Raw genomic sequence first — 26,824 nt, 5'->3', positions numbered from 1 at the left:
CGGAGAGAGTCACTGCGAGAATGACAGGGAATGAGAGAGGGAGAGACAGATTAGAATGGGATGTGTGCGAGATATGAAGCCAAAAGTTTGATATTATATCACATACAACAGTGTGTATGCAACTTTGAGGCAACGGTTTTGTGGAGGTCCTTTCCTGTTTCAATGAATGACACCAACAAAGACTTTTTTCAACACCAGACGCTGCAAAGGATCTTATAGCAGCGTGTGTGTGTTTTGGAATGAGATGTGTAACGTCCGACTGTCCACTTCCTTTTTTCGGCCGTGAGCCGGAGGTACAGTGAAGTGCAAATGCGTTGCTTATTGGCTGAGCTGTGGGATTTGACAGCTCTCATATTGGAAATAACTTGCTGTGCATGTCGAACGCTGACAGTGTGTCTGAGTCTGTGCAGGGAGAGACAGAAACCCTTTTTAAGCCTCTGTTCCACTTGGTCCAGTGAGAGAGGGGGAGACGGAGAGAGGGGGAGAGAATATGAGAAACTGAGTCAGACCAAGAAAAAACCCTGGGAGAAAGTCGGAATTAAAGGGGAAAAAAATTTAAACGAAAGGGAAATATGCAAGACGGGGGGAGGAGATGTTGAGGAATGAGGACACCGTTTAGGCCTCCAGCTGCTGAGCCGACGAAAAACCCTCGTTACTAAATCCACTTCTTAGCCGGGATCCCTTTTCCAGCAGAAAAGATGAGCAACTGCGAAGAAGCGAATCTGCCGAAGTTCTCACTCGGCGTGAAAGCGCCAGAGAAACTCTGGTGACATTGTTCCCCTTACTGACCGTCCCCCCGTCCGTCCTTCTGTCCACAGGGCGGAGATCTGTTCGACGCCATCACCTCTGCCAACAGGTACACGGAGAGAGACGCCAGTGGCATGCTCTACAATCTGGCCAGCGCCATCAAATACCTCCACAGCCTCAACATTGTGCACAGAGACATCAAACCAGAGAACCTGCTGGTGAGTTCGCGCCGAGCACCACGTGTCTGTGTTGTACACATGATGCCGCAGTGCCGTCTCCCTCTTCCTCTGTCTCTCAGCTCCCTCCTTTCTGAATGAACGGCGCAGTAATATCACTCTGCCAAAAGGATGACTCATCCCCGTTGCCCTCCCACCTCCCGCACACTCCTTCACCAGCCTCGAGCGTTCCCTCCCTTCCTCGCCGTCGCCCTCCCTTCTGTCGACCTCCGCGTTGTCTTGTCGTACGTCGACTGCTCTTCTTCGTCCCCGTCTTTGCCCTCTCCTCAACCCCGAGTCTCTCCCCTTTAGAAACATATGATTGCGAGGACCATGCTCCTCCGATTTTCTCGCCAGCAGTGGCTTCAGAGATGTTTCCCTCCAAAGATATTTGATTGGCCTCTGTGTTGCCACTCTCACCCCTACTCACCGAAGCTGAGTTGAGGTGGCAGCTTCAATTCTTGTATTTCTTATGCTCATCCTCCCCTTCTCTGTTGTGTTGAGGTTGAGTGGGCTTGTCAGTGAACTTCACTATTATATGCACTGTGTTTAGTGGCCAAGGTCCTGATATGGATATTTGTAGCATGTGGTCAAAACACATAGTACACCTGACACATGTATGAAACCATTAGCATTACCTCCAAGACTGAAATGGTAAAACATCCAGCAGACACTATTCATTTTGGAGTCGTTTCTCTGTTATACCGTTACTTTTTAAGTATTCCGACACTTTCATAATCCAGTATTCGCCAACCCTTTTAGCACTGTTTTGGTCTCCACCAATTCATGTCAGCGTTATCTGACTCTGTAGCTGCTTACTGCACATTACATTAGCTATTGCTAAGTAATGATGACCCAGATGAGAACCGTGCAACAAGTCAACCACAACAGTAAAGTTGTGGGTCTTGAAATTAAAAAAAAGATAATTGTCCCCTTTCACAGACGTGTAGTAATCTGACCAGCTGTTGATATTTAAAAACATGGATTATAGCAGCTTTAAGGTCATAGTTTGTAAAATTTGTGCAGCCCCTATAACAAAAACACTTGTATAGTATATTGAAATGCTACACCAGTCTACTTCTTTTTAGCTAAAGACACACCCTGGCACCTCCCAGTGGCCATTAAAATAAAAAAGGCAGTTTCGCGAAAAAGTATCACTTGCCACTTTTGCCCAATGCCCCACAGATTCAGCCTGGGGACAATGAAAATAAAGAGCCGAGACAGAATAATTCGGCAGCCATTCTGGATCCTACATTTAACAGCATTCATCATATGTATATTTGTGCTAAGGTGTATGAGCATGCAGACGGCAGCAAAAGCCTGAAGCTGGGAGACTTTGGTTTGGCGACTGTGGTGGACGGACCTCTCTACACCGTCTGCGGGACCCCGACATATGTAGCACCTGAAATCATCGCAGAAACAGGGTAAGACTGCGGACTTGCTCTTACACTGACCATTCATCACTGCAAACATCGTACTCCTTTCACAGCTCACATATGGGTCTTCATGCAGTTGTGATGCTGGTTACAGAGGAACTGCAAAGAAATCTTATACAACACTGCTCTGCATTACAAAAAAACCTGTCTTTTCCCCAATCTTTGCCATGAAATCAACATATTTATTTTTGCTTTGTGCAGTTATGGCCTTAAGGTGGACATCTGGGCAGCTGGAGTCATCACCTACATCCTGCTGTGTGGTTTCCCACCCTTCCGAGGGTAAGAGTAGCTCCGCCGTGTGAATTTCCCCCCTCTCTCTCTCTCTTCGGCTGCGTTTTTAAAAGCCGCTCTTGAAGTATTGTTTCCGTATTGGTGAACTCGAACGAATACTCAGTCGTGGAGGTAAATGTTTCGTTCGCAGGAGCAGTGACGATCAAGAAGTGCTGTTCGATCAGATACTAATGGGACAGCTAGAATTCCCTCTACCGTACTGGGACAACGTGTCGGAGACAGCCATGGTGAATATCCACGTCTGCTTGTGTGCATTGTGAATGGAGACGCATGTTTGTTGGGAATGGAAAAACTCACCATGGTTTGCCTGGTGCTGCAGGAGCTGATCCGATCTATGCTGGAGGTGGAGGTGGATCAGAGATACTCTGCCCTCCAGGTGCTCGAGCACCCTTGGGTCACCGTAAGTATGGAGCCAGTTGACTCCCTCACATTCATTCACTTGCAATATTTCCCCACAAACTCTAGATGTTTTTTTTCCCCCTCTCCTCCCATTCAGGATGAAGGGCTATGTGAGAATGATCATCAGTTGTCAGTAGCAGGGAAGATAAAGAAGCACTTCAACACCAGCCCGAAGGTCAACGACACCACTGCAGGAGTGTCGGTCATCTCTGTAAGTCACTACTATTAGAAACTCCAGTACCCATAAACCAACTCGTCCACTAGTAGGTTTGGTTCATTACACTGACATGTCTGAGACTGTGATTTCTACAGAGGTCTGAGAGACAGAGTCTTTTTCCTTCATTCGCTCTGCGTCTTCAGACGGATACTCTCTGCGTGAAGTCCGTGTCTTTTGATGTCCCTCTCACTGAACTGGTGTTAAGATTGATTGTGCTGGTTTTTCTTTGTATTCAGCTGGATGACAGCTTTTCTATGCAGAGATCTGGGTCGTTGGATTTCTACCAGCACCCGGCCATGTACTGGATAAGGTATGCCAGGTTTCCATAGAGACACAAGTGGGTAGATGGTCACAAACCAGCGTGAAAAGATAAAAAAATAAAACTAGTGTGTCAGAAATGAATGCCCTCCCTGCGTGCTGCCCTGTTGACTGCTTGCTGCTTTGACAGCTTCACGTCGTCCCTGCGTTGTGATCCGTTGTCCTTGGCTTTTTGATTCTTTCCTTTAATCCCCCGCTCGCTACGAGAACAGCTTTCGTACAGTACCTGCATCATTGTTGTCCGTCTTTTGCAAAAGCCATGTCGTCTGTGTTGTGTCCGTGTGTCAGTGACTCCTGCATTTCTGTGGATCACCTTGTGAATGCCTCTCCGACAACGTATCCAGTATCCACATTTTGTTTTACGTTGTTTCTTTGTGAATGCCGCCTTTCCAAAGAAATGACCCTGTTCCCTTGCTTGTCTCGAGGAATTTCAGTGATTGCTTTTGCTTGATGTGATGCTCTGCCTCCACTTACACCAGCGCTCCCTGTTCAGCTCCCACTGCCCCCTGTTGTGTCACTTTATCCACTGATTTATGGGAAGACCAAGAGATTCATGGTTATGAAGGTTTCAAGTTATGAAGCCATTCATTGGCGGATTTTCACATTAACTGGACTTTGATAAGAGGAATTAATAACAGACATAGAATAATTTGTTACAAATGGATGCATGCACCAGTATTAGTGTATCATTAAAAAAAGAGATGAGAAGCAATTCTTTTTTATTAAACTATATCTATTAAACTAAAACATCTCATTTATTCAAATAACTCATTCAGAAAAAATGCTGTTTAATGCAATAGAGATAGAAATTACAGTGGAAAACTAGTTCCACTTTGATATGCCTATTCAGCTTCCACTGACTTTTCCATTTTAGACTTAATTGCCTCCCTATAATTACCTACACTATGATTAGTGTAGGTTAAAATGCCATTTTCATTTAAATGGGACTGCATAACTTTTGTTGGACAGTGGCTACTGTGACAACTAACAATTACAGCACAACAGTGTACTGGATTTTCTGATATGTAGAAAATCAACAGAGGCAGGAAACAAATCAAGTGTATACGAGAGATTAATGTGGTTTTATTCGCTTACCGATTTTAATTTTTAAATAATGTTCTTTCTTATTTTTTATTAAAAACAGACAAACCACGGAAATGCAAAATGGACGCTGATTTGATTTCTGTCTTCTCCTCTATATACTTATAGTATTTTAATTGTATCTAGTTAAAAAAAACACTTCATTAATGTAATATTTTTGTTAATCCCTCTTTTATCTGTCCATTTAAATATCAGTTAATAACTCAAGGTGATGCTCTCCTGGTCCTCCATACTGGGCTAGCCGCTGTGCGACTGGATCCCTTGCATCGCAGGATCTAATCACGATGTTCTCATGTGCCTCCCTCATTCAGGCCACCCCTCTTGATAAGGAGGGGCAGGTTCTCCGACGAGGACGCCACCCGGATGTGAAGCCACTGCATTTGCAGATGATGTCGACGGTGACGCCAGTAACAACATCGATGACAATAATACCACGGGCGGAGCCTCCCAGTTGCCTCCCTGGTCTGCCCATGGCCCCTCCCTCTCTGACCCCTGACACTTGCCCGGACCCTTCCCCGAGCCCCAGCCTCCCATCGGACTCTGATGACATCTCCATCAGCTCAGCCAGCACTGTCTGCTCCCCCAACTCGCCCTTCTAGAGAGGAGGTGGAGGAGGAGACGGCAGCTCACCCACACCCTCTCATCTAAGGCTGGGGGTGAATGGGGAAAAAACTACGGTGGGAAAACAAAAGAGAACTTTAATCTTCCCTGAATCCATCTTTCCAAACCTGGGGGAGAGATCGATCAAAGGGTGGAGACAAGAAAACGATGGTCGAGAAAGACTAAAGAGGCAACAAGAAACAGGGATCATGAGGAGGAGGGAAGACAGAACGAGGTTACAAAACTTTTTGTTTGACTTATTTTTAACGTTCTCTCACCTGAGCACATGTTACAGGGTTCAAGGAGCGAGAAAGGGCAACAGTATATTGTTGACCTTTCAGTTATGATCCGGGCTCAACATGGAGACTTCCTTACGGTGGAGCGGCTCTAAAAGGCAATATGAGAATATGGACTAATGTTCATGTTTTATTGAACCTTATTTATTCATTCTTTATTTACTGCATTTTTTTAGTATGTACCTTCTTTTTTCATTGAGGATAAGTTCTTTTTTACTTGTCCTATGAGCTTTGTGGAATTAAACTAACGGAAGTGTGTAGAAGTAGAGCTCAGAAATTGTGGGGTATGCGACAGTAGACTTGATGAACAGTGTATCTTTGGTAAATGAGAGGTAGAGTATGTAGAGAAAGGGGGTTTTTTGCTTACAAAATCTGTTAAAACCAGTGTTCACTGAAAAAGGTAAATGACAGAAACAGGTCAACGACAGCAATTGTGCTATTATCCTGTGCAAAAACACAGTATTGGCATTGCCTTCCTGTAACGTTGGATTGCAGTATTACAGTTTACAATTTACACAGACTGCTTTTAAGACTATAATGGTGCATCGGATTGGTCCTTGTAACTTTGTGAACTGCTTCATTCATCACATCTTTATACACAAAATGCAGATAAATTCGGGTCCTTGTGTAGCAAACTCAACATTTGAACAATTCTCTGCTCAACGCGCACATTTTCCACCACCATTCGGACATGCACTTCACATTAAATCGTGTTATTTTGTGATGCTCATGCACACAATATGGAGCCTTGTTTACATTTTATTTTCCAACTCTAAAGGCATATTTCCTCCACATACTCCAGCAGTAAAGGGAAGTGAAGTTGTTGCAACCCAGGTGTACCATTTGTATGGCTTTGGAGAAATGTTTTCAGTAGTAAAAGTACACATTTATACAGTTCAGGAGGACTGGCTCTTTGCACAAAGCACTGCTGACTTAGGTGCAGTCAGACGGGTCTGACAGAAAGTCGATATGGATGCCGGAGAACCAGCAGCAGTACAGGTAGAAGGATTAATTTCAGCTCTGTACAACCTCATTCATGGCTTCATTTCTTCAGATGAAAGCATGACAGACATACAGTAGCCTATTCTTATATTTGAAAAAAAAAACAGTTTAGTGATGAGGTATTGTTTATATGTTATGTAAATAACATGACTTTATTTATTTTGATAGTTCACAATACAGTATATTTCTTTACTAGCAGTTAGTCTATGAGGAACTGTAAAAAAAACCCCACATCAATCATACATGTGTCAGCAAAAGGAAAAAAAATGATCTAGAGGAGATGATCAGGATGAACTGAAACAGTTGAGTTGAAGGAGACTGTTTCAACCTGATGTTTTACCAATTAGATGAATCTACACAGACAAGAGGAAAATGAGAAAAGCATTTTCGCTTCTTGTCAGACTCTGGGAATGATGCTACGTCCTCTGTAAAAGCAAAGGAATTTCCAGTTACTGATGTGAGATTTAAAAAAATAAAATAAAGAAAAGAGGAGAAGCCAGGGGAGTGAAAGATTTTGTTATGTGTTTTTTGTGTGTGCAGATTTTCTCCCTGCAGTCGTCACGCGTGTCTATACATTTCTGTACTTATCCCCCATCATCACACATATACAGTAACGTGCCGTCATATTGACCCAATCAGTATGAATTTGTCGTGCTGTTGAAGGAAACACTCTCCAGCACATGGGTTTACCAAAGTGCTCTCACAGCTGCACCAAGGTGTTACAATCTGTTGCAATACCAATGCCTGTACCTCTGTGCAACAATGGTCAATCAATAATAATAGTAATAATTAAAATATGTTCCAAAAGCAAATTGTCTGTGTTTCTTGTAGAGCTTCAATATGATTTGATTGTGTTTAGATAGTGTCAGTTTTCAAAACGTCCAATCGGCAGAGTTCAGTGGCTTTGCAGTCATCTCTGAGTTTGCTGAATACATTTCTATTTAGTTGTAAATTTTTCCTATCAAACACATCGTGCCACTGATGCTTTTTCTTTTCGCTATTTTTAACCGTTATCTGCTGAGGGCCACTTGACTAGAGGGTGTACTTGATATATTGGTATAAATCCCACAACAGTTGTGGCCAGAGAAGTGGGAGCCAGATTCTTTCTGTATTTGACACGGAAGGTGCTCAGCACACAGGTGGGATGATGGAGTAGAGGGAACTTTCTCTGGCCCATTTATTCATGGTAAAATAGTTTTTGGCTACCTCGTGTCCATTACACACATACACACGCACGAACACACACACACACACACAAGAATGGCAGCACAAGGTACAGCTTAGATTCAAGTACAACAGTTATCCGAGCTTTACCTTTGTCAAATGTTGAACTTTTCAAACTTTTAAAAAGCATCCTGTCATTTTAGTGTCCTCCTTTCATGCCTGAATTAAAATTGAACTAATGCACAGCTCGGTACTGTTAACTGATTATTATTACTCATAATAAGAGTCGTCAAAACATATCGATATTTTGATGCATCTATCATTTCTCCTTTTAGGTTATAATCTACATATTCTGTTGCCAGTGGTGGAATATAAGTACACTTACTGTGGAATTTGTGGTACTTCACTCGAGAACTTCCATCTAATTCTGCAACATTACACCTCTGCACTCATGTGATTTTTTTTACATTTATCTGACAACTATAAGTAACTTAAAGATACAGATTTCACATAGAAAACTCATGACAAGCTTATAAACAGTCTACCATTTATAGATTTAGCTACTCAGCTATATAGGTAAACATTTAAAAAAATCTCCGCAGTAAAACGGAAAAATAAATGTAACAGCAATAATAATCCAATGATATGATATGATAACTAATATGAGTATGAATATTTCTACTTGGGATTTTGTTGCTATTTAGTATTTTTACTGAAATTAAATTGTGAAAGCAGGACTTTCACTAATAAGGGAACAAATCCTAACCAGAGCGTGATAATTATTGTTTTAAATGAATAATGTCGTTGCTCCAACATTGTTTGATATCATCGTCATCATCATCAAAACAAAAAAGAAGGCTCATTGTGATCAGCCTGCATTTGTTGGTTTGACCACCAGGGGGCAGTGTAAGGGACTGGAATAGAACCGCAGCGGGGTAGAAGAAGAAGATTCCTCGCAGCGACCTATGGAAGTATCACGGGTAGGCGGCTACAAATAGTATTATAACAATTATTAATTATCGCCAAAATCATATCGTATTTATGACAACAGAGCAGAGACACACCTACCGTTGTAAAAAACAACTGGGTGGGGACATGTTGACATATAGCCGCATTTGCTAACGTGAGCTAACTGGGATGGTACTTAGCTAGCTAGCTAGCTAGCTGCTACTTCTACTTCTACTACCGCTGCTGCTGCTGCTGCTGTTGTGGTTGTCGTCGTTCCCCGCAGTCATGAGCGAAGATGACGGCTCGGCCTCGGCCAACAAGGACTCCACTCTCCTGCTCACCAAAGACGGACAGCGGTACTACGTGAGCAAAGGCGGCGTGGTCGACAGCAGGAATGTGATAACGCCGCACGAACCGGACAACAACAACGCCTCCTCGTACGACATGGACGACCTGGACGAGGAGAGCGACATGCTGGACACCTCGGACCCCCGGGACGGCGCCGCCAGCCCGGAGGAGCTCAACGACGAGGACACGTCGGAGGGCGACAACGCCCCCAAGCAGTGCACCTACGAGGGCTGCACGGAGACCACGACGCAGGTGGCCAAGCAGCGCAAGCCGTGGATGTGCAAGAAGCACCGCAACAAGATGTACAAGGACAAGTACAAGAAGAAGAAGAGTGACCAGGCCATGTCCAGTGGGAAGATTGACGTGAGGCTGAGCTCCATAGAGCATTTGAACGCATCATGACCTGTCAACCTCGACTTGTTGTAGTGCAGATCACACTCTCGACTCGTTTGGCTCACTGGCGCTGTAGTTCCTGACTCATCTGAATCTCAGTCAAGTCAACTTTCTTGTCAATTCCTGCAATATTGTTCCAGACATACAGAGGAATTGAAAAGCCGGACCCACGGTGCAATAGTACAAAACAAAACATAAGATAACTGATATATACAATAAATAAATTCCAAATAGTGCCAAAGTAAGAGTAAGGCAAAACCACGCGGGACAGAAAAGGCTAAAGAAATTGAAAATGCGCAATAGAAAGGAAATACTGTGTAATATTCGGGAAACCCTATTCAAAACACCCCCAGATAATTGGTTGTTTCTGTCTCTGTTGTTGTTCTTGTTCTTGTGGTTACCAGGAAAACTCCGAAGAGCGTCCTGTGTCTGTGAACAAACAGCGTCTGGGTGCGGTGGGGGACCGACCAGCCAGACCGTCCCTGATCGAGCAGGTCCTCAACCAGAAGAGGCTGGTGAGTCCCAGGGGGGTCCGGTTCACTGATCGTGCCTGAATACAACTACACAAGAGTGGAAAATTAAAGTGAACGATAGTTTAAAAAACTGATCGTGCCTGAATACAACTACACAAGAGTGGAAAATTAAAGTGAACGATAGTTTAAAATGTTCCTCCAAAAAAAAGGGGGGCCACCACAAACATCCAATGAAAATGCCCCCTTCTTGTAAGGAAGTGTTTCTTATTTTTCCTCTTCCTCCTCTCATTACTCAGCATTTCCCTTTTATTGTCACCCATGTGTATATGATTGTCCTTATTATTATAGTTTTATTGTTGTTTTCACGTGTACTAATTAACCCATGGCGCATTCTCACCAAATTTGGGATTATTGACTATTGATAAACTTTTGGAGTTTATCAGTTAAAGATATGGTCAGAGAAACACATTTCTTAAGATATCTCTGCACATCATATGACTAAAGAGACGATAGAACTCTTATAATGCTCAGGAAACTATTCCCCCTCACATGGTGACAAAGAAGGCAGAAAAATGTCATGGACTATAGACACGAACTCAAGCTTGTATAGAACAAAAAATAATTAACTCAGAAAATGACATTGTATATCTTTTACAACAAATTACATTAAGGATATGATCTACCGTTTATTTAGATTAACCAGTAATGCAACATAATTTGGCATAAATTAAATCATGAGGAATTCATCGTGAAATAACATTATTAATATAAAAACGTTAGCATTGCCTGGGTTATATACAGTGCAGCGTGCACTCAGGTTATACGTTGCCCCTCCAATGCTTTTCATTCTCCTGTCTTTCTCTCTTGTATTAGAACCTGTGATGTTGCCATGCACAGCAGAAAAGCTCTCTTCCCTGTTAAGGCAGAACAAGACAGTAAAGTGTGTACGGAAATATTATTGTTGTCGCATTTAACACTGAAATTTTAATGTGTGTGTGTGTCCCCTTCAGTCGCTCCTCCGAAGTCCAGAGGTGATCAGTTTCCTGCAGCAGCAGCAGCAGCTCCTGGCCACACAGAACCGCAGCCAATCGCAGGGGCAGTTCCAGGGTTGCTGACAGCGGCCGGTCAATGCAAACACACTGGCCTTAGATGTGTTAATATTTATAGTAACCATATGCTGTTAATATGAACCTCCTCACACACCCATCATAGGCTGAAGGCATGGGAGGGACATGGACTGAACTGAGCTGATGTGAACCAAAACATGTCTGGTGCTGTTTATAAAATATAATTACATTTTACATTTTGGTTAACACCATCAAACCCCCTCTCTCTTATTTATATGGAGACTTGACTTGAAGACTTTGTTAGTATAGTATAGTCCTGAACTTAATTTGATCTTGTCTTTTCAAACAATTCTAGATTCTTTCTTCGTGTTAGTGTTATTTGTGCAGTGCTTTCATCCTTTTTCATCTTGTGTAATTTATGTTTATGTGGTTTTCCTTTGGTCGGTTTGTGTAATGCATTTCTGTAGCCTCTTTTTAGTCAAGCGAGTCTCAGGACATGTCTTTTACCCAGCATTTTTTAAATCATGCCTTTTCTGAGATCATTTCACAATCGCTTAATTCAAAGTGTATTGAAAAATGGCAGGAAGAAGTAGTGTCGTGTATGTTTTTCTTGTGTTTTAAAGATGAAGTGTATTTAAATAATAAAATGATGGTGCTAACATTGAAAAATGTCTCCTTATCTTTAGGTGATATTTGTTTTCCTTAATGTGAGGAAAAAGGCATATATATTCAGATCTTAAAAAGATGCTTAAAGAAAAAAAACACAAAACACTTTAATGGAATGAAGAAAAAACAACCAGTACACAACGTCAAACATTTTGTCAACACTTACAATACAACACAATACATACTACAGTCTTGTACCTACAAATCCCAATTTCTCTCGTCTTGGAGTGCAGTTGACATGTCCCGATGAAAACAGAAGATAAATGCATCATCATACTGAAAATAAAGAGCACTTGATCATTTTAACTACATTTTAAATTAGCTGAATAAATTTCAATTCTACGCATCTTTCAGTTCTGCTGCACGGTTCGACAAAGCCGGTAACATTAGTTTTGGTTTTTTTTTTTCAAATTTGGAGCAAGGTGTCTAGAGAGGGAGCACGGGACAGAGAGGAGCGTACAGAATCTACGACTACCTGTGCGAAGAGCCCACACTGAAAAGTGTGATTGTGTGTTATGACACCGAGGAGATGGGATTGTGCGGGGAGCCCATCTGTGTGAGCACCTTGTCCAGCCACTGCAGGGGCCCGTGCAGGTGCACCTCGATCCAGCAGGGGGTGCTGGTCACATCTTGACGGTGGTATTCAGCACCCCAGCCCTGAGGAGAGGACACAAACCGTAAACGATTAATACATTTAATGGGAGTTAATTCGGGTACAGTGGGATTTGACATGCTAAACATGACTTCAGGCGACTGCAGTCCAAACATATCCCCCACGGTGTAATCATGCTTCGAAGGAGGCTCAGTACCTTGACAAAGCTCATTCGAATGGTGCACATCTTCGTGAGCTCGTAGACGACCTCGAAGCCGTGGTTGACGGACTGGGCGAGGAGCTGCGCAAACAGCTGGTTGTTAAAGATCTTGAGGCTGCAGCCGCTGGGGATCTTGCACACGGTGGTGGCGTGGAAGCCGTGCTGGAAATTGCAGTTGCGGCTCTGGACGAAGATGCTGCTGTCGCTCAGACACTCGGCGTACACCTCGCCGCCCACGTAGTACAGGTGTAAGCCTGAGGGGGGTGGAGGAGAAGATCCAAAAAGTCATGATGACACACTCGAATGTCTAGAAACAAAACAAAGTTCTTTGACTGTGATGCAAATACAAACGCTGAAATGTCACGGCGTGTCAAAAGAGCGTGAAAACAAAACTCATCCAGCCAGACAAAAAGTGCTGCAAACACATAATCAAAGATAAACATATTCAGTCTCTTGACGTTTCACAAACTGCAAAGGCTGCATTCTTCTCACATTCTGCCAGAGGGAAAAAACCACAAGGGCATCTTTGCTTGTAAATGAGGAATGTCTGAGTCGTGTCAGTAGTGTCTGTGACTTGGGGACCAAATTCCCTCAAACCCTTTGTGTCACCCCTATCATTCGAAACCACACACATCCTCACAGTGCAAAGATTAACTGTAACCCACACAGACTCTTGATGTCTGTCCAACAAAAGCAGGCTTGCTTATTCACCATGAGAAAAAAAAGAAGAGAAAAAACACTATGTGGCCTGAGGGATCCAGCACAGGAAGACAAGCTGAGTGGTGTTTTTGTTAAAAAAAAATGTGCGATTCATTTTGGCAAACAATCTTTCCCCCGGTTTTTGCTCTGACCTAATGTATGCTGGGTGCCGTTCACACACACACACACACACACAAAAAACCCAAGTTACGCAAAAGAGTGTGTACAGATAAGCAGGAGTGGCACGAGTCCACCAGCCTACCTTTGCCTATGTGCCTCCGTGTGTGTTCAATGGTGGAATTGCGGTTGACGTTGGACAGCAGGCCGAGGCAGAAGCGGTTCTTGTTGTTGGACGGGTCCGTGAAGCCGTCCACCAAGACGCTGCGGGACGACGCGTGGAAAGTCTCCCCCACTCGGTTGTTGAGCTCGTAGTAAGCTATGGAACACCAGTACTCCGGTTCCTCGTAGCAAACAGGCCGTAAATCTAGGAACACGGGAGAAGGAGGCGGGCTGACTTGGAAGCCAAGAACACGTTCCATCCTATGCTCTATTGAATTTTAAATACTTTATCACATTGATGTAAAAAAGCCTACAAATCCATAAATCTGTCACAAAGCGTCCTGCCATTGATTTGCAACATTATGCGCGGTGGCTAATACAAGCAGAGATATTACGGATATGAAGGAATCAATGCCTCAGAATTGAGTCTCAATTGACACTCTCCTACCATCTAATACACACACATATACACCCACTACTTATTTTGTACACGTCTAGTTTCTATTTACATCTGCTTATTTGAACTGAGGTTACCTGTGTGTGGAGCAGAAAAAGTAAGTTTAGTGGTTCCTGTGGAGTTGCTGGGCTTCACATCCTCTGGAGGACTTGTCTCCATCATGCTGTACGGAGGCGGGGGAGTCTCTGCTGGGAAAAAGCATGTCACAAATCACCGCTTCATGCGCGCACACACACACTCACGAGACTTGACATTGAGCCGCTGAGGTGCATCTAAACCTGCCGCCGCCTTTCGTGACAGATAGATGTTTTGAACGGGTCGACTTGCTCGTCTCGGCTCCCTACCTGCGATGTGATACGGGCTGCCAGGCTCTGCGGAGCTGTTGGGGGAGTTGGGGTAACTCTGTGAGGCGGGAGACTGGCCGAGGGAGGAAGAGGTGGAGGAGAAGGCGGAGCAGGGCAGCGGAGGGAAGGAGTCCGGGTAAGTGGCGTTCTGGGGCATCAGAGGCTCGCTGTGCAGAGAGGCGTTCCTGAACTTCGCCAGTAAACTGTGTTGCGGGTTGAACTCGCTGTGGCGTGGGACCAGAACTGGCGGCAACACTGAGGAGGAGACGAGGGAAAGGAAAGAGGAAAGTAAAGAGGGCGCAAAAAAACAAAAAAAAAAAAAAAAAAGACAAAGGGAGACACGGAGCAAGTTGCAAATTGCTCTTATGATAGATCATATTACTACAAATCCTCTTGGGCTTGGGGACGCTGCATTGGATCACATGTCCTGCCACCATTTGAGAACCCATAAAGGCTTTACAGCTGCCGTATAAAAATGTCAACAATTACCTCACTCTGTAAAACTAGGTTAGACGCTATTCTTTGCTGACGTGCGTACCAGGAGTCTCCACGCGCCTGTAGTGGTAGGGGTTGACGCAGATGTCCTTCTGCTTGGAGCCGAACGGGAACTCGCAGCAGTCCAGGGCTTTCAGCTCGTGGTGGGACTGCAGGTCGGGCCAGCGCCACACCCGGCAGTAGATGACATGGGGCAGACCCTTCCTGTGGGACACCTGCAACCTGCCGTCCAGCGACCGGGGAATCGTCACACACTTGCCTGGAGGATTTCAAATGAAACGGCAGCTTCACAGAATAGTCCATTGTGTTGTTTGAAGCCTTTATTGTGCTGAGGCCATTGTCAAACTGCTCTTAACACTTTGTCTTGTATGAAAAGCATTTCCCAAAGAGTTACTACCTCTAGTGCACTCGGAAAATGCTGTAAGATGAGGATTAAGTCTGCTGTACTTTTGTATTTATTACTGTATATGTTCGGCTTATGTACAAGACTCTAAATAAGATTTCATTTTATCACGTTTTCAACACAATATAATGAGACGAGTATAATTATAATGTTTCTGATGTGAATTTTTTTAGGGCTGTTCAAAATATAGTTTCTTTAGAATTGGTTTCAGGTCTTGTGCAAGAACACATTGACAAGAGACGTCTGTCCCCCAACATTTTTAACTTCGGACCCATAACATAAAGCATTACTTGTCCACCAAAGAGATTGATTCTTGTTTCATTTCCTTAATGTTTAGAGGTCCAGAAAGCTAAAGTATCATGTTTTGCACAAGAAACAGTCAAATATTAAAGCCAAAAAACATTTCTCGTCCCGTAAATCCTCTCCAGACTGCTGCGCGCAGGACACTGTGATACTCACTGGGCTGCCCGGGGCAGCTGAGTGCCCTCTCCAACTCCTCCATTGCCCCTTTCTTCTTCTTGAGTTTCTTCACCAGAGAGTCCACGGCCTTTTCCGCCCACTTCTCCTCCTCGTCGCCTTGCTTCCAGCCGAGCAGGCGCTTCACAGCCGGGCTGGTGAAGGAGAACAGGGATGTAATGGAGTTTGAGGAGTTCATTTTGAGATGAATAAATAGGCGAGATGGGCTGATGGGTGATGTTGACGAGATAAAAGTTCCCCTCGGGACAGGCAAATGAGTAGCCAGGACAGAAAAGGAGCAGAGGTAGGGATAATTGAGGTAGCGAGGTAGAGTCTCTGTAAACAGAGGCCTTTTCTGTTTTCTTTTTCTTGGTGTTCCGCTGCTACTTCCGAGCAGTGCTGCTGGAGGAGTTGGATTCCCGCCAGTGCAGCACAAACCCTAAATCTCCTCTCTGTGTTGGCACAGAAGGGATCCGGCAGCCCTTGGTTTTTTTGAAAACCTCCAGTAGTATAAAGGCTATTCCTCACGCAGCCAGAAATCCAGGTCAAGTTCCAATCACCTGGCAAGAGAGAGAGAGAGAAAAAAGACAGAATTAACTGCTAATTGAACCCAAAACGGTTAGAGAAGGAGTTCAGAGGTTAAGTAGAGAAGGGAGTTACTAATGTGATGAACTGGACTGGAGTGATGGAATTAAAGACTGGACACCACGTTACCAAACTCTGCTCATTTTAATGATCTGGCCATCAGAGAAGTCTCTCCGTGATAAGGAGGCTGCTTCAGCACTGAGAGCACGTCTGCATCACACTGATGACTCTTCTTCTTTCTCCGTGGAGGAAAACGAGACCTGAACCAAAACTGTCTGACTGAGAGTGAGAGAGTGCGGGGCAAGATAGGCCAGGCTCATTTTCTTAGATCCACCAGCAATGAGGAATGTCCTCTCTGGCCTCTGTTTTCTATGATCATGCCACTGACGCCCAGGAGCCATACTGTCTGGCCAGAACACATCACAGGATAGGAGGGGGAGAGGGAGGGAGGCAGACAGAGAGACAGACAGAGGGAGAGAGAGAGAGAGAGAGAGAGAGAGAGAGAGAGAGCTCCCTGGGTTTGTGTCTGCATCTCTCTGTCCATCGAGAAATCTATTTGGAAATGGGTATGAAATCAATAAAGTATGGACAATATATAAAAAAGGGATATTAAATATTCACTCAATTCCATTGTGTTTTACTTCAATCAGAGGCATTCTCGGTGCACATCACTCCAGTACCACTGATGCCTCAGTCTTTTCTCAGATACTCCTGCACTGACAGTCAGTATATATCATGTCTGAGACGCCACGGTGAGTTTGTTGTGTCGATCAGCTTATTTCATCTGATGTGGCGCAACGTCCTGCGGCACATGAGCATTACACATGCGCCGGGAGAACACGTTTTTGTTGTTGTTGTACTGTACTTCTCCTTGCGTGTCAGATTATATCTGCTCGTTTACTCTCTCTCTCTCTCTCTGGTCTGTACTGTGAATGCATGCCTGATGTAGATTGAAAAAAAAACCAACATCTTGGCAGGAAAAGACTTTACAAAGATGAACCGCAGTTTTAGGATTATTGGACAACCAATCTCTCTGATGTAGAAGACACAACGGGAACAATGTTTGAACCGTGTGCCCTTTTCAATTAGAATTAGTTGTTAAAATGTGCGCGGGTGATAAGTGGAGTGGTCACTCGGTGTAAGTCACCTTCACCGGCGCAGACAAACCGGACAAGACCGCGGCGCTTTGCACAGTGACGGAAACAGCGCACACGCGCTGGATGCGCCATCAGCGCGCCGCCGCTTCGTGGAGCCTGGCGTCACTGAGTCTGCAGCCTCAGATAGGCTAATTACCTAATGCTTTATCACCAGGACACCCCCTGCCCAAAAAAGTAAACACGCCAGCTTCCTTTACTACGACTACAACCGCTCATTTGTGCCGCGACAAAATCCGGGGCTGTGCAGTTTAACCCAATAGCCACTCACCTTGGCTGGGAACTTGGCATCAACATTCATTATTGTCATGGCATCAACATTCATTATTGTCATAGTTTGTTACAGGCAGAACCCGAACCGGTCAATCAGACGCATGCACCAAAGAGTATATCCTCATTACTGTACCATTGATGTTTCTTAAATTGAAGTATTGCAATTGATTTTTCATAAATTCTCACCTACAAGACCACACTTTATTAAAGCAGTCATCTCACTATATAATAATTATACTGATGTTAGAATATGTATCCCACAATAAGTTGTAAAACAGTGCCAGCTGGGCAAAGGGTATTTAGCACCAATTTTAAATATTGATCAATGCAACAAACTCACAACAACATATAGGCGTGTGTGCCAAAAACAATCATTTCTGGAGATGTAAATACATACAGTAAATGAAACTAAAAAAAAATTCTCACCTCTGTCGTGGTAACAAGTGCACCGCAGACAGTCCGGTGCGTGAGACAGATCCCCTGTCTGCAGGTCGAGCCGGCACACTGATGAGGCAGCGAAGGTGTATGTGTTTGTGTCTGCGAGCATGTGTTGACGTTAACGCGTCAAGCCGGTCTCAATAAATCAACTGCATCCGGTTGCAGATTTCAAATTAAAGCTTTGTTAATAAACAGTACATTGTCATGCAGTGTGGCAGGGGAAGCGAACACACAGTGAATGACAGGTGCGTGGTTCATTTGTTATATAAAAGACAGGGGGCAAGTAAACCAGTTGAATGTGGAAAATAAAGTATTATGTTCTCTAATATTTTTTTTTACACTGCAGAATATAGATTTTTCAGCTCCTTATATGGTTATATTGCGTCTTCTGAGATGTCACATTTGAAGAATAATCGACAACTTATGAATTAGTCAAACAGAGTATTATATTTTTTGATATGCACATTTTTATGTTAAAATGTGCTAATAATTTTGAAATATATTTATCAAAAAAAAGAGTACAACAACCATAAACATGGCTTAGAATGATTACAACGTTTCAATATTCTGTGTTTAATTTGGCACACTTACACACCCAGGCCAGCAATCCATCGCGCTCACATCCGCCTTTATTGTGAAAGGTCGCCTTCCGGTCTTGCCCCGGTCCCCTGCAGACACCTTGACGCAGGTTCGGTGGAGCCCGGAGCCTCCACTCCTCCAGCAGCGGCTCCGACCGAGCGCCACACAGCCTCGGCGGCGTCAGCTTGGCTGGAACCGCAGCGCCCTGCATGCGAGATCCCTCCGCCTCCCCCCACTCCTGGAGCTTTTCCCAGGACTTTCATGGATTTCAAAGATTCAGGCCTCGCAGCGGCGTGCACGCGCAGACGCGTGCGTGCGTGTGTTCCCGTGTGCACGCCACCTGAGTCTGAATCATCCACACTCTAACCGCTTTTGAGTATTCCACGGTTTGAACTAACGGAGGAAGAACAACAACCCCACCTGTTCCCTCTTTTCCCCCAGACTTTTTCTTTGTACCGCACATTTAGCCTATGAATAAGATATAAATACATTTATACATGTGTGATATAAGGATAAGATGGTGGATGTCATGCATCCATCCCTTGCTTGATTGGTCTAATATCAATAACTTTTTTTATTAGAAGTTATACGACAGGTTATTTGCAACTGCAACCAAGTAAAAAACAAAAAATCAATAACTCAATTTTTCTCTTATATGTGCTCGCCTGCACGTGCACAAGCCCCTACACCTGTGGCCCTAAATAATGGGACAATAGAAAGTCGCCTGCAGGAGGGACAATCCGCAGTCTCACTCTATATTGACAAATACAACAGTCAGTGTGTGTGTGTGTGTGTGTGTGTGTGTGTGCGTGCGTGCGTGCCTCTTTCCTCTCAATTATCTATTGTAGGGAGGCACACGCGGATGGATACGATCCTGTATTGGGAGTGCCGTGACTGGTCCAGTTAATGACGCAAGCCCCGGCTGGCGACAGTGAGTCTACAAGTTTGACATTTTCACAGTTTACAGCAACTGCTGCGGAACGTAACAATACTCCGGGCACAAAGTGAAACCTCCTCGGGGATCATTGCTAAAACCGTATGATATAGCATATATATACATATAGATATATACATATCTATATGTGTATATATATATAGATATACATATATGTATTTTACCAGCCAATCACCAGGTGGGTCCTCAAAGATGCCGCTGTGTCCCGAAGAGGTGGAAGTCTGTCGAAGCCCAGGATGTCTGGTCCCAGGGGCCTCAGGGAAGGTCCCAGTGAAAAAGGGTCCTTTAGAAATAACTATAGAGAAATATTTGATGAGAAATAAGTCTGGTTTATTATTTTAATTCACACCTGCAGAACATCTGTCATGTCCATCAATAAAGCGGTTTCTTTTTAATTCAAGCATCAATTTTGGCATCACACAGAAATTAAAGTGAAAAAAATTGCATTAATTTCCTTCCACCTACACTGCAAATCTTTAATTTGTCACATTTTCACCGCGTCAGGAAACTGTGAAGGCGCAGCCGTGTCATGGCTCGTCGCCGCCTGTGTCTCTTGTTGTGTTGCAGACAGAGGCAGAGCACAAACAGGATGCTCTCCCTGGGGGCTCCGAGGGGCCCCAGAGACATCCGCATCAGCAGGAACCATGTAGACCTCAGGCTCCCATAAGAAGGCAGCACTGTGAAGAAGCTTCATTCACTACGACTGCAAAAAAAATTGCAAATTGACATTTTCCAAGATGTCAATATATATGGGGCATAGGAAACAGGAAAAAAAGGGATGATTTTTGGCAATTAATATCCAGGGATTTTTTATGCTCTCTTCAATTTTCAAGGAAAAAAAACAATCTCATGATACCGCCTCCCCAAACAGATCCCTGGTAACTTACTTTCAGGAATTTAGCCTTTACATCTATTTATATTCCAGATAAATTAACCTGTAAATCAAGTCAGATCCTGGCGAATTCTACCACTTATATTAAATAGACATCTTCCTGACCCGAGTATTCTCTGTAATGATAGAGACCCTGTGGTAATCTCAGAACCAGTGACCCGAGGTTATGCTTTGTCAATGACTGTGCAGCCTCTGTATTAAGATAAAGGGGCATCTGTTAAAAGCTTTGCAGCAAAATGTCAACAATAGCAGGGTGACAAAGAGCAAAGACACAGGACGCGGACTGACAAGAGGTCACAACACATCCTACCAAAGTTTCACGTTATCACTGTTTAACAGGTTCGGTTACAAAAAAAAGTTCTTATCAGGCTTGGCTCCCGACTGGTCCAGAACTCTGCAAGCGAGGCTTTTCGACAAATACAAAATGAAAGATCTCACAGTATAGTATGAACAGAGATATTACACGGCCTCAGGTCGTTCTTTTGCCGTTGTCACTCATTGACTCTCAAACATCCTCCCACGGTCGCAGGGAAGCTAAAGAGGTCAACTTTTTTACAAACCATTTGTTCACTGTTAATAGTTGGGCGACTTTACTTATTAACTAATCTGATGATAATTTACCCGCTTAATTGGCCATTAAAGATCCAGGAATCATAAAATATTTGGTATTTTCCGCTTTAAAAAAATAAACCTTAAATGATGTATCATTTATCAAAACAGTCTTTTCTGTCTATTGACTAATTGTTGCAGCACTAGTCAGGTTAATAATGACTTTCAAAGCATCAAACATTGACTTCTTTTTATTTTAGTTCAAGTCATTCAACCCATCACCCCACTACCATGTTTCCTCAAAAAAAACAAAAAACAATCTCTCCCTTTCGAAAACCTCATTTAACAATTTTCTGATTATCAGATCCTCCACGTTTGTGACTTACAACTGATTGGCCACAAAATAAACATGAAGTAACTCAGTAAACGGATTATTCATACGGACATTCTGTAAGCCGTGGTGACAGAAATGTGCGTGTAACAGTGGCCATCACAAGCCAACATCCGAAATTTTAAAAAAGGCAGGACCACGAGGAACCGTCAACTGTGTCTTCACTTCTTCTCCTCCAGTGACTATTGGACCGGAGAAGAAAGTATCTCACTGTACTCTGTATTCTTTGATGTGGATTACAGTGTACGATGGACACGGTTGTTGATCCCACCTCATCGAAAGGTTCGATGGCCCTATCATAGGCTGTCTCTAGGATACCAGGGCCTGTGTGATAGGCTAGTCAGTCTTATGCGGTGACTCCAGTTTCCAGGCTCCGGTGAAGTAGCGCAGGCGAATGAAGATCAGGTCTCGACCCATCTGCAGCCAGCTCCAGAACGGGACCAGCTTGGACCCTGGCGGAGCAAACGCACAGGCACTTTAAAAGGGACAAATAATGGAAACATGCTTGTTTGCCGACATCTCATGCAGTTAGGCCATGCAAATGTGTCATGAGAAAATAAAGAATCACAGCTGTACTAGGCTAAGGAATGCAACAGTCATTTTAAATTTGTTACAGTCAAAAAAGAAAGAGGAAAAGAAAACAGACAAGAAAAAAGAAAATCTTTGAAGAAAGTAAAAACCACAAAGATGGGTGAGTTTGAACTCCTACAACGATATATGATTGCGGACAATATAACAAGAAGATAAAAGTCAATCACAGGCTTGCAAACACACCCAGCAGAGATATTTATAGAACTACAAATATGTAGCACACGTGTGCACATATTCCATCAAAAAAAACCTACCTTCTATTTCAGTCCAGTTGACTGCCACCTCTGCTATGGGGATTTTAAAACACTGGGCAATATACAGGAGCTCCACATCGAAAGCCCTGTGAAAAGAAAGAGAGCGTACACATGTTTACAGTGACCTAAGGGTGTCCAACAATCCTCGGTGACCAAAACTGTGAAGTAGCATCAACTGCTGGGTCAGATTTGTAGGATGTTGACAATATCTGATCAGATAAAACCTTCTGACTTGGATCAAAACGATGCCACATGTGGCCTGATCAGACCTTTTCTCAGGACTGTGTAGGTCAGGTTGATTGAAATCTTCCTTTACTCGCCATCTTTTTTTAATTGGTCCATAGAGTTTGGTGCCATCATGGCTTTCCACTTTTAGAAATGTTTTTATTCCCCCTCTTTGTTGACTAGTCAGACTATGAAGGCAGTTTCAAACTTCTGATAGGCATGATACTGTCTATAATATCATAGAAAATTGCTTGATTTCTTTCTGAAACAAGTTACAGATAGATTCTTAGTAAACCTTAATTCACAAAGATGCGGCATCAACAGATTAACAGATTTACAAGGCATAAAACTACAACAGTGAGTTGCTGCCAGTCCCGCCATAATCACATTACATTTTTTTCATGGTGGCAGCACCAAGCTGTCACACAAAACTGTGCCATTATACGAATTCATGACATTTCCGTGGTGGAGCAGAAGACCTTACCATCGCTCCACATGGAGAGAAGAGAAGGTCTTGAGTGCAGCCTCACGTGTGAAAAGCTTGAAGCCGCACTGAGTGTCGCTGATGCCTCTCACGCAGAAGAACCACACCAGGAAGTGAAAGCCATACATGAGTAATGAGCGAAACATGGATCGCTGTGTTGCAAAGAGACAACAGAGGTTACTTCATGGTTAAAAAGACAATACTGTACAACACACTGGACTCCAGTCAAGACAATTACCTGAGCGACAGACTCTTGCTCCAGGTGAGCTCTGGAACCACAGGAAATGCCCATATTCTCCTAAATGTACATAGAGGGATTTCAAGAATGGTCATATTCTAACCGCCTTCTATTGATACAGGTATGTAAGAGGCAACAAATAAAACTGAGCACAGCCTCACCGGTTTTGGGTTAAGGTCTTTAAGTCCAGCCTCCACTTTGTCAATGTCAGAAAACTTTGTGGCTCCGTCAGCGTCGGCCATCAGAATGACTTTACCTCTGGAACTGAGCATTCCCTTCAAACGAGACAGAGAAAAAAAATACAAATCAATACAAATGAAACTCCTATCTATTGCTTTTGTGCTGCTGATATCAGACATACTGTAATTTGAGCGTCTCACCATCCGCACAGCTCCTCCTTTGCCCCTGTTCTTTACCAGCGTCAGCACCCGCACTTTATCTGCACCATACTTCCTAGTGTACCGCAAAGCAACCTGGCAAGACATCACAACAGTGTTCTCAACTCACAACACAAACCTCTGCGGCCATCACTTTGAAATGCTTAAGAAGCAAAAGTGAGCCGAGAAAAAATGTGCTTGGTCACATTCTCAAATAAAAGGAATAAAAAAATGATCACCTCTGTGGTTTTGTCTTTGCTGCCATCATCAACCACAACGACCTCATAGGTAAAAGATGGGTTTTGTTTCTGCAGTAAGGAAAAAAAAACAGAGTTGTTTCACCACAGACACATTTAGAGTTGAATGCTGCCACCTACTGACCCATTTGAGAATAACAGCATGCCTTAAACGTTTTCTTTCATTTCCTTTACAGAGGATAATAAAAATGCTTTTCTTATGTCAGTAAAAATACTTGTGCAGCTTTTACAACAATTACGTTAAGGTAAGGATTTAACTGAACACTGCCCGTATGAGGCTGAGCACTTACCTGTCTGTTTTCCAAGTACTCCATAGCTTCATCCAACATCACAGGCACTGCCATGACACACAATCACACTCACATTAGAGTCTCAAACCTTCTGCCGGTTCAAGGCAAACCATGTAAAACAGCACCAACCTGCACAACTGTGATAGTCAACGGATGGTCCACAATTCACCAACATCAACACAAAGTAAATGGTGCAGTTATTATTTACAAAGCAGCAAACAAAGTTATCAGTTGGCTTATGGGTCCGATATCCTTTCACAGCTTTTATCCTGTAAATGTGTCATGTAATGCAATTACACAGATATCATCCAACATAGTGTTGCTAAGTCCCCATTCAAGTCAAGTTGAATGCTGTGTGGACTTCAGTGGGTAATGTCTGCCACTGCACAGGTAACAGAGGAGCCTGACCGAAGCATGGTTGTACCCCCCTCCCACCACTCACTGCGGAGCTCCTCCTGGTAGGCTGGGATCACCACAGAGAGCTCCCTGGAATGGGGATCGTGCAGGCTGGGGAACATCTCCTTCTCCCCTGAGGCGGTGAGGAAGTGTTTCTCCTTCTCGTGGCGTGTCAGGTTCACCATCTCCGCGGTGACATGTGCAACAATGAGCACCTGTAAATGGAGAGTGGCACTCTTGTTACCCCTGCCTTCCAGTATTTAGAACACAGGTGTATTTCTTCTTCTTCTTCTTCTTCTTCTTCTTCTTTTTACCAGATGAATAAAGGGCAGCATTTTTGGACAAGCGTGTTATCTTCATGTTGTTTTAAGTAAATCAAGGTAGGTTTAACTGCTTTTAAGAAATTATCTTCTCTTGCAGCTGCTCTGGGGCATTTTAAATGATGTCCCCCTCAGTGCTAACTCGAGGTTGGGCTTCATAAACAGACGCAAAGAGATAGTTAAGACATTGACAAAGGACAACTAACATGGGAAAAGTGCACAGAGAGAGAAGTCCACAGTGGTCCAAACAGGAAATGAATCAGGACAGCTTCTGCTTCACATGACAGATACCAAACCAAGCTGCGACAGATCGCTGCCAACACAACAATAACTCATTATCATAACGACTTACCACAATGAAACCTAGAGCTGCCAATGCGAGCAGAGCTTGGACTATATCACAGAGGAAATCCATGTTTCCATAAGTTTCCCAGCAGCCAATGACAGACCGCCTAGCTACACAGCTAGCTCGCGCGTCTGTGGAGCCTGTGCTCCGGCTTCCCAGGGTTTACCAAAAAAAAGAAGATATATCGTTTAGACGGTGGCAGCACTAAATAACAAGCTCTCGTAGCTGCATTACTCTGTGGGCATTTCAGTGAACTCCACTTCCAATCACAACTGAACACGACGGGGACAAGGAAGTGACACGATTCGACACATCATCAGTACGAGGTAAGAGAGCACCGGGCGGCCCCTTGGCAGCCTGAAGCGAATCCTACAGTGCCACCTAGAGGACAGGGGTGGGAACGACGCCTTTCTTTTGTTTGTCGACTTCTGCAGTCTTGCTTGGTTGCTTGCTTGTACTTATTGAATTAATAATGAACAGTATAAACGAACTTTCTTTAGGCTACAGGAGATTATCTGAAGCCTGTGTGGTATACCTGTTGTTCCCGAGTACAGTAATCTGTATTTGAGTGTCACGTTCAACAAAGATATGAGAGCATATACATTTCCAATCTATTCCGAGATGGTGCCATGGTGGTTTATTTGAACGTTTTATGAATTGCTTCAGTGTGTGTATTATTTAATTATGAAAGCCTGTAAGTGCGCCGCATGCTGCCGGTGCCATAATCTCACGAGCCTGATATTTGCAATTATAAAGAAGATATCACCCCATTCTGAAATTGGGCCGGTAAAAGACCAAATTGCCAGGGCCGAGGAACGACACACCGCAGGTACGACCCAGACATGGCGCAGGTACTAAAGTAACAAAAGTAGCTAAAGTAGCGAAAAGTAAAGAAAAGTAACTAAAGTAACTATAGTGACGAAAAGTAACTAAAGTAACGAAAGGTAATGACAGTAACTAAAAGTAAGAAAAGTCACGAAAATAACGAAAAGTACCGAAAAATAACGAAAGTAACTAAACATAATTAATGTGACAAAAGTAACGAAATGTAACCAAAGTAACGAAAAGTAACAAAAAGTAACGAAAGAGCCCTGTCCTTTCAGTTTCTCGTGTCAGTTGCCATGGCTCAGAGCCGAGAGTCTGTGGACGGAAGTGGCGAGCATCAAAATCAAGAAACAAAAGCAACTGCAGCAGACGTGTGACAGGGATGCAACATGATCCCCCAACCACCAAACTTGTTTGTTTGTTTTTACACCAATTTTCCTGGTAGTGAAGCATATATCTTGATGAAACTAATTTGGCATATAATGGACTAGGAGTGTGTGTAATTTGGTGCGGGTTGGCCTCGGTCGAGGTGTGTGCCCTACTCTAGTTAATTATAACACCGTTTTTACCACTTTCTCTGAGTAAGAAACTAACAATTGCTTATTGATTTAAAAGGAGTCTGAAGCTATATCTCAAACGACAACCAGGTTTTCTTTTGCTCAGTTGTTGAGTGTCTATGGGATCAAGTAACACAATCACGATTGCGTAGACATCCAGAAATTGAGCGAAACTGGGCAAGTGAACAAAGGTGGCGTGAGGGGGTTACCTTTTTTTTCCAA

At 43.6% G+C, this 26,824-nt stretch overlaps 4 protein-coding genes across 6 annotated transcripts in view; 2 read left to right on the top strand and 2 right to left on the bottom strand.

Moving 5' to 3' along the window:
• Nucleotides 1–5,223, top strand: part of LOC118301392 (serine/threonine-protein kinase DCLK1) — a 42,041-nt gene extending 36,818 nt beyond the window's left edge. For both annotated transcript variants that reach the window (XM_035626868.2, XM_035626870.2), the window contains 8 exons: nt 819–965; nt 2,253–2,386; nt 2,600–2,677; nt 2,820–2,916; nt 3,009–3,089; nt 3,186–3,299; nt 3,542–3,615; nt 5,036–5,223. In XM_035626868.2, the coding sequence (XP_035482761.1) occupies nt 819–965; nt 2,253–2,386; nt 2,600–2,677; nt 2,820–2,916; nt 3,009–3,089; nt 3,186–3,299; nt 3,542–3,615; nt 5,036–5,093 (783 nt within the window). In that variant the 3' untranslated portion in view covers nt 5,094–5,223. The remainder of the gene's footprint in view (nt 1–818; nt 966–2,252; nt 2,387–2,599; nt 2,678–2,819; nt 2,917–3,008; nt 3,090–3,185; nt 3,300–3,541; nt 3,616–5,035) is intronic.
• A 3,497-nt stretch (nt 5,224–8,720) lies between these two features.
• On the top strand, nt 8,721–11,684 carry LOC118300872 (regulatory factor X-associated protein). The gene is made up of 3 exons (XM_035625702.2): nt 8,721–9,445; nt 9,880–9,990; nt 10,959–11,684. Exons 1-3 carry the CDS (start codon nt 9,020–9,022, stop codon nt 11,061–11,063), a joined length of 642 nt encoding a protein of 213 aa, XP_035481595.1. The 5' UTR covers nt 8,721–9,019; the 3' UTR covers nt 11,064–11,684.
• Nucleotides 11,685–11,763: 79 nt separating this feature from the next.
• On the bottom strand, nt 11,764–18,278 carry smad9 (SMAD family member 9). Of its 2 annotated transcripts, none has more exons than XM_035625698.2 (8): nt 18,065–18,278; nt 15,630–16,186; nt 14,811–15,026; nt 14,273–14,527; nt 14,006–14,116; nt 13,455–13,676; nt 12,491–12,747; nt 11,764–12,338 (listed from the first exon to the last, which is right to left on the bottom strand). In XM_035625698.2, the coding sequence occupies exons 2-8, from the start codon at nt 15,823–15,825 to the stop codon at nt 12,195–12,197; spliced, it is 1,401 nt and encodes a 466-aa protein (XP_035481591.2). In that variant the 5' UTR covers nt 15,826–16,186; nt 18,065–18,278; the 3' UTR covers nt 11,764–12,194. The 2 variants fall into 2 exon arrangements, with proteins under 2 accessions (XP_035481591.2, XP_035481593.2); XM_035625700.2 differs by having other exon boundaries at nt 14,006–14,113; nt 18,065–18,276.
• A 3,008-nt stretch (nt 18,279–21,286) lies between these two features.
• alg5 (ALG5 dolichyl-phosphate beta-glucosyltransferase) lies at nt 21,287–25,533 on the bottom strand. Its single transcript, XM_035625701.2, has 10 exons — nt 25,227–25,533; nt 24,601–24,769; nt 24,159–24,205; nt 23,851–23,919; nt 23,615–23,707; nt 23,396–23,509; nt 23,235–23,294; nt 22,997–23,148; nt 22,288–22,373; nt 21,287–21,894 (listed from the first exon to the last, which is right to left on the bottom strand). Exons 1-10 carry the CDS (start codon nt 25,287–25,289, stop codon nt 21,779–21,781), a joined length of 969 nt encoding a protein of 322 aa, XP_035481594.1. The 5' UTR covers nt 25,290–25,533; the 3' UTR covers nt 21,287–21,778.
• Between the last annotated feature and the right edge of the window lie 1,291 nt (nt 25,534–26,824).

This window comes from Scophthalmus maximus, chromosome 2 (assembly GCF_022379125.1).
Source record: "Scophthalmus maximus strain ysfricsl-2021 chromosome 2, ASM2237912v1, whole genome shotgun sequence".
In the NCBI taxonomy this organism is placed as follows: Eukaryota; Metazoa; Chordata; class Actinopteri; order Pleuronectiformes; family Scophthalmidae; genus Scophthalmus; species Scophthalmus maximus.
Note: the sequence above shows the minus strand (reverse complement) of the source record. Positions and strands in the feature narration are given on the sequence as shown.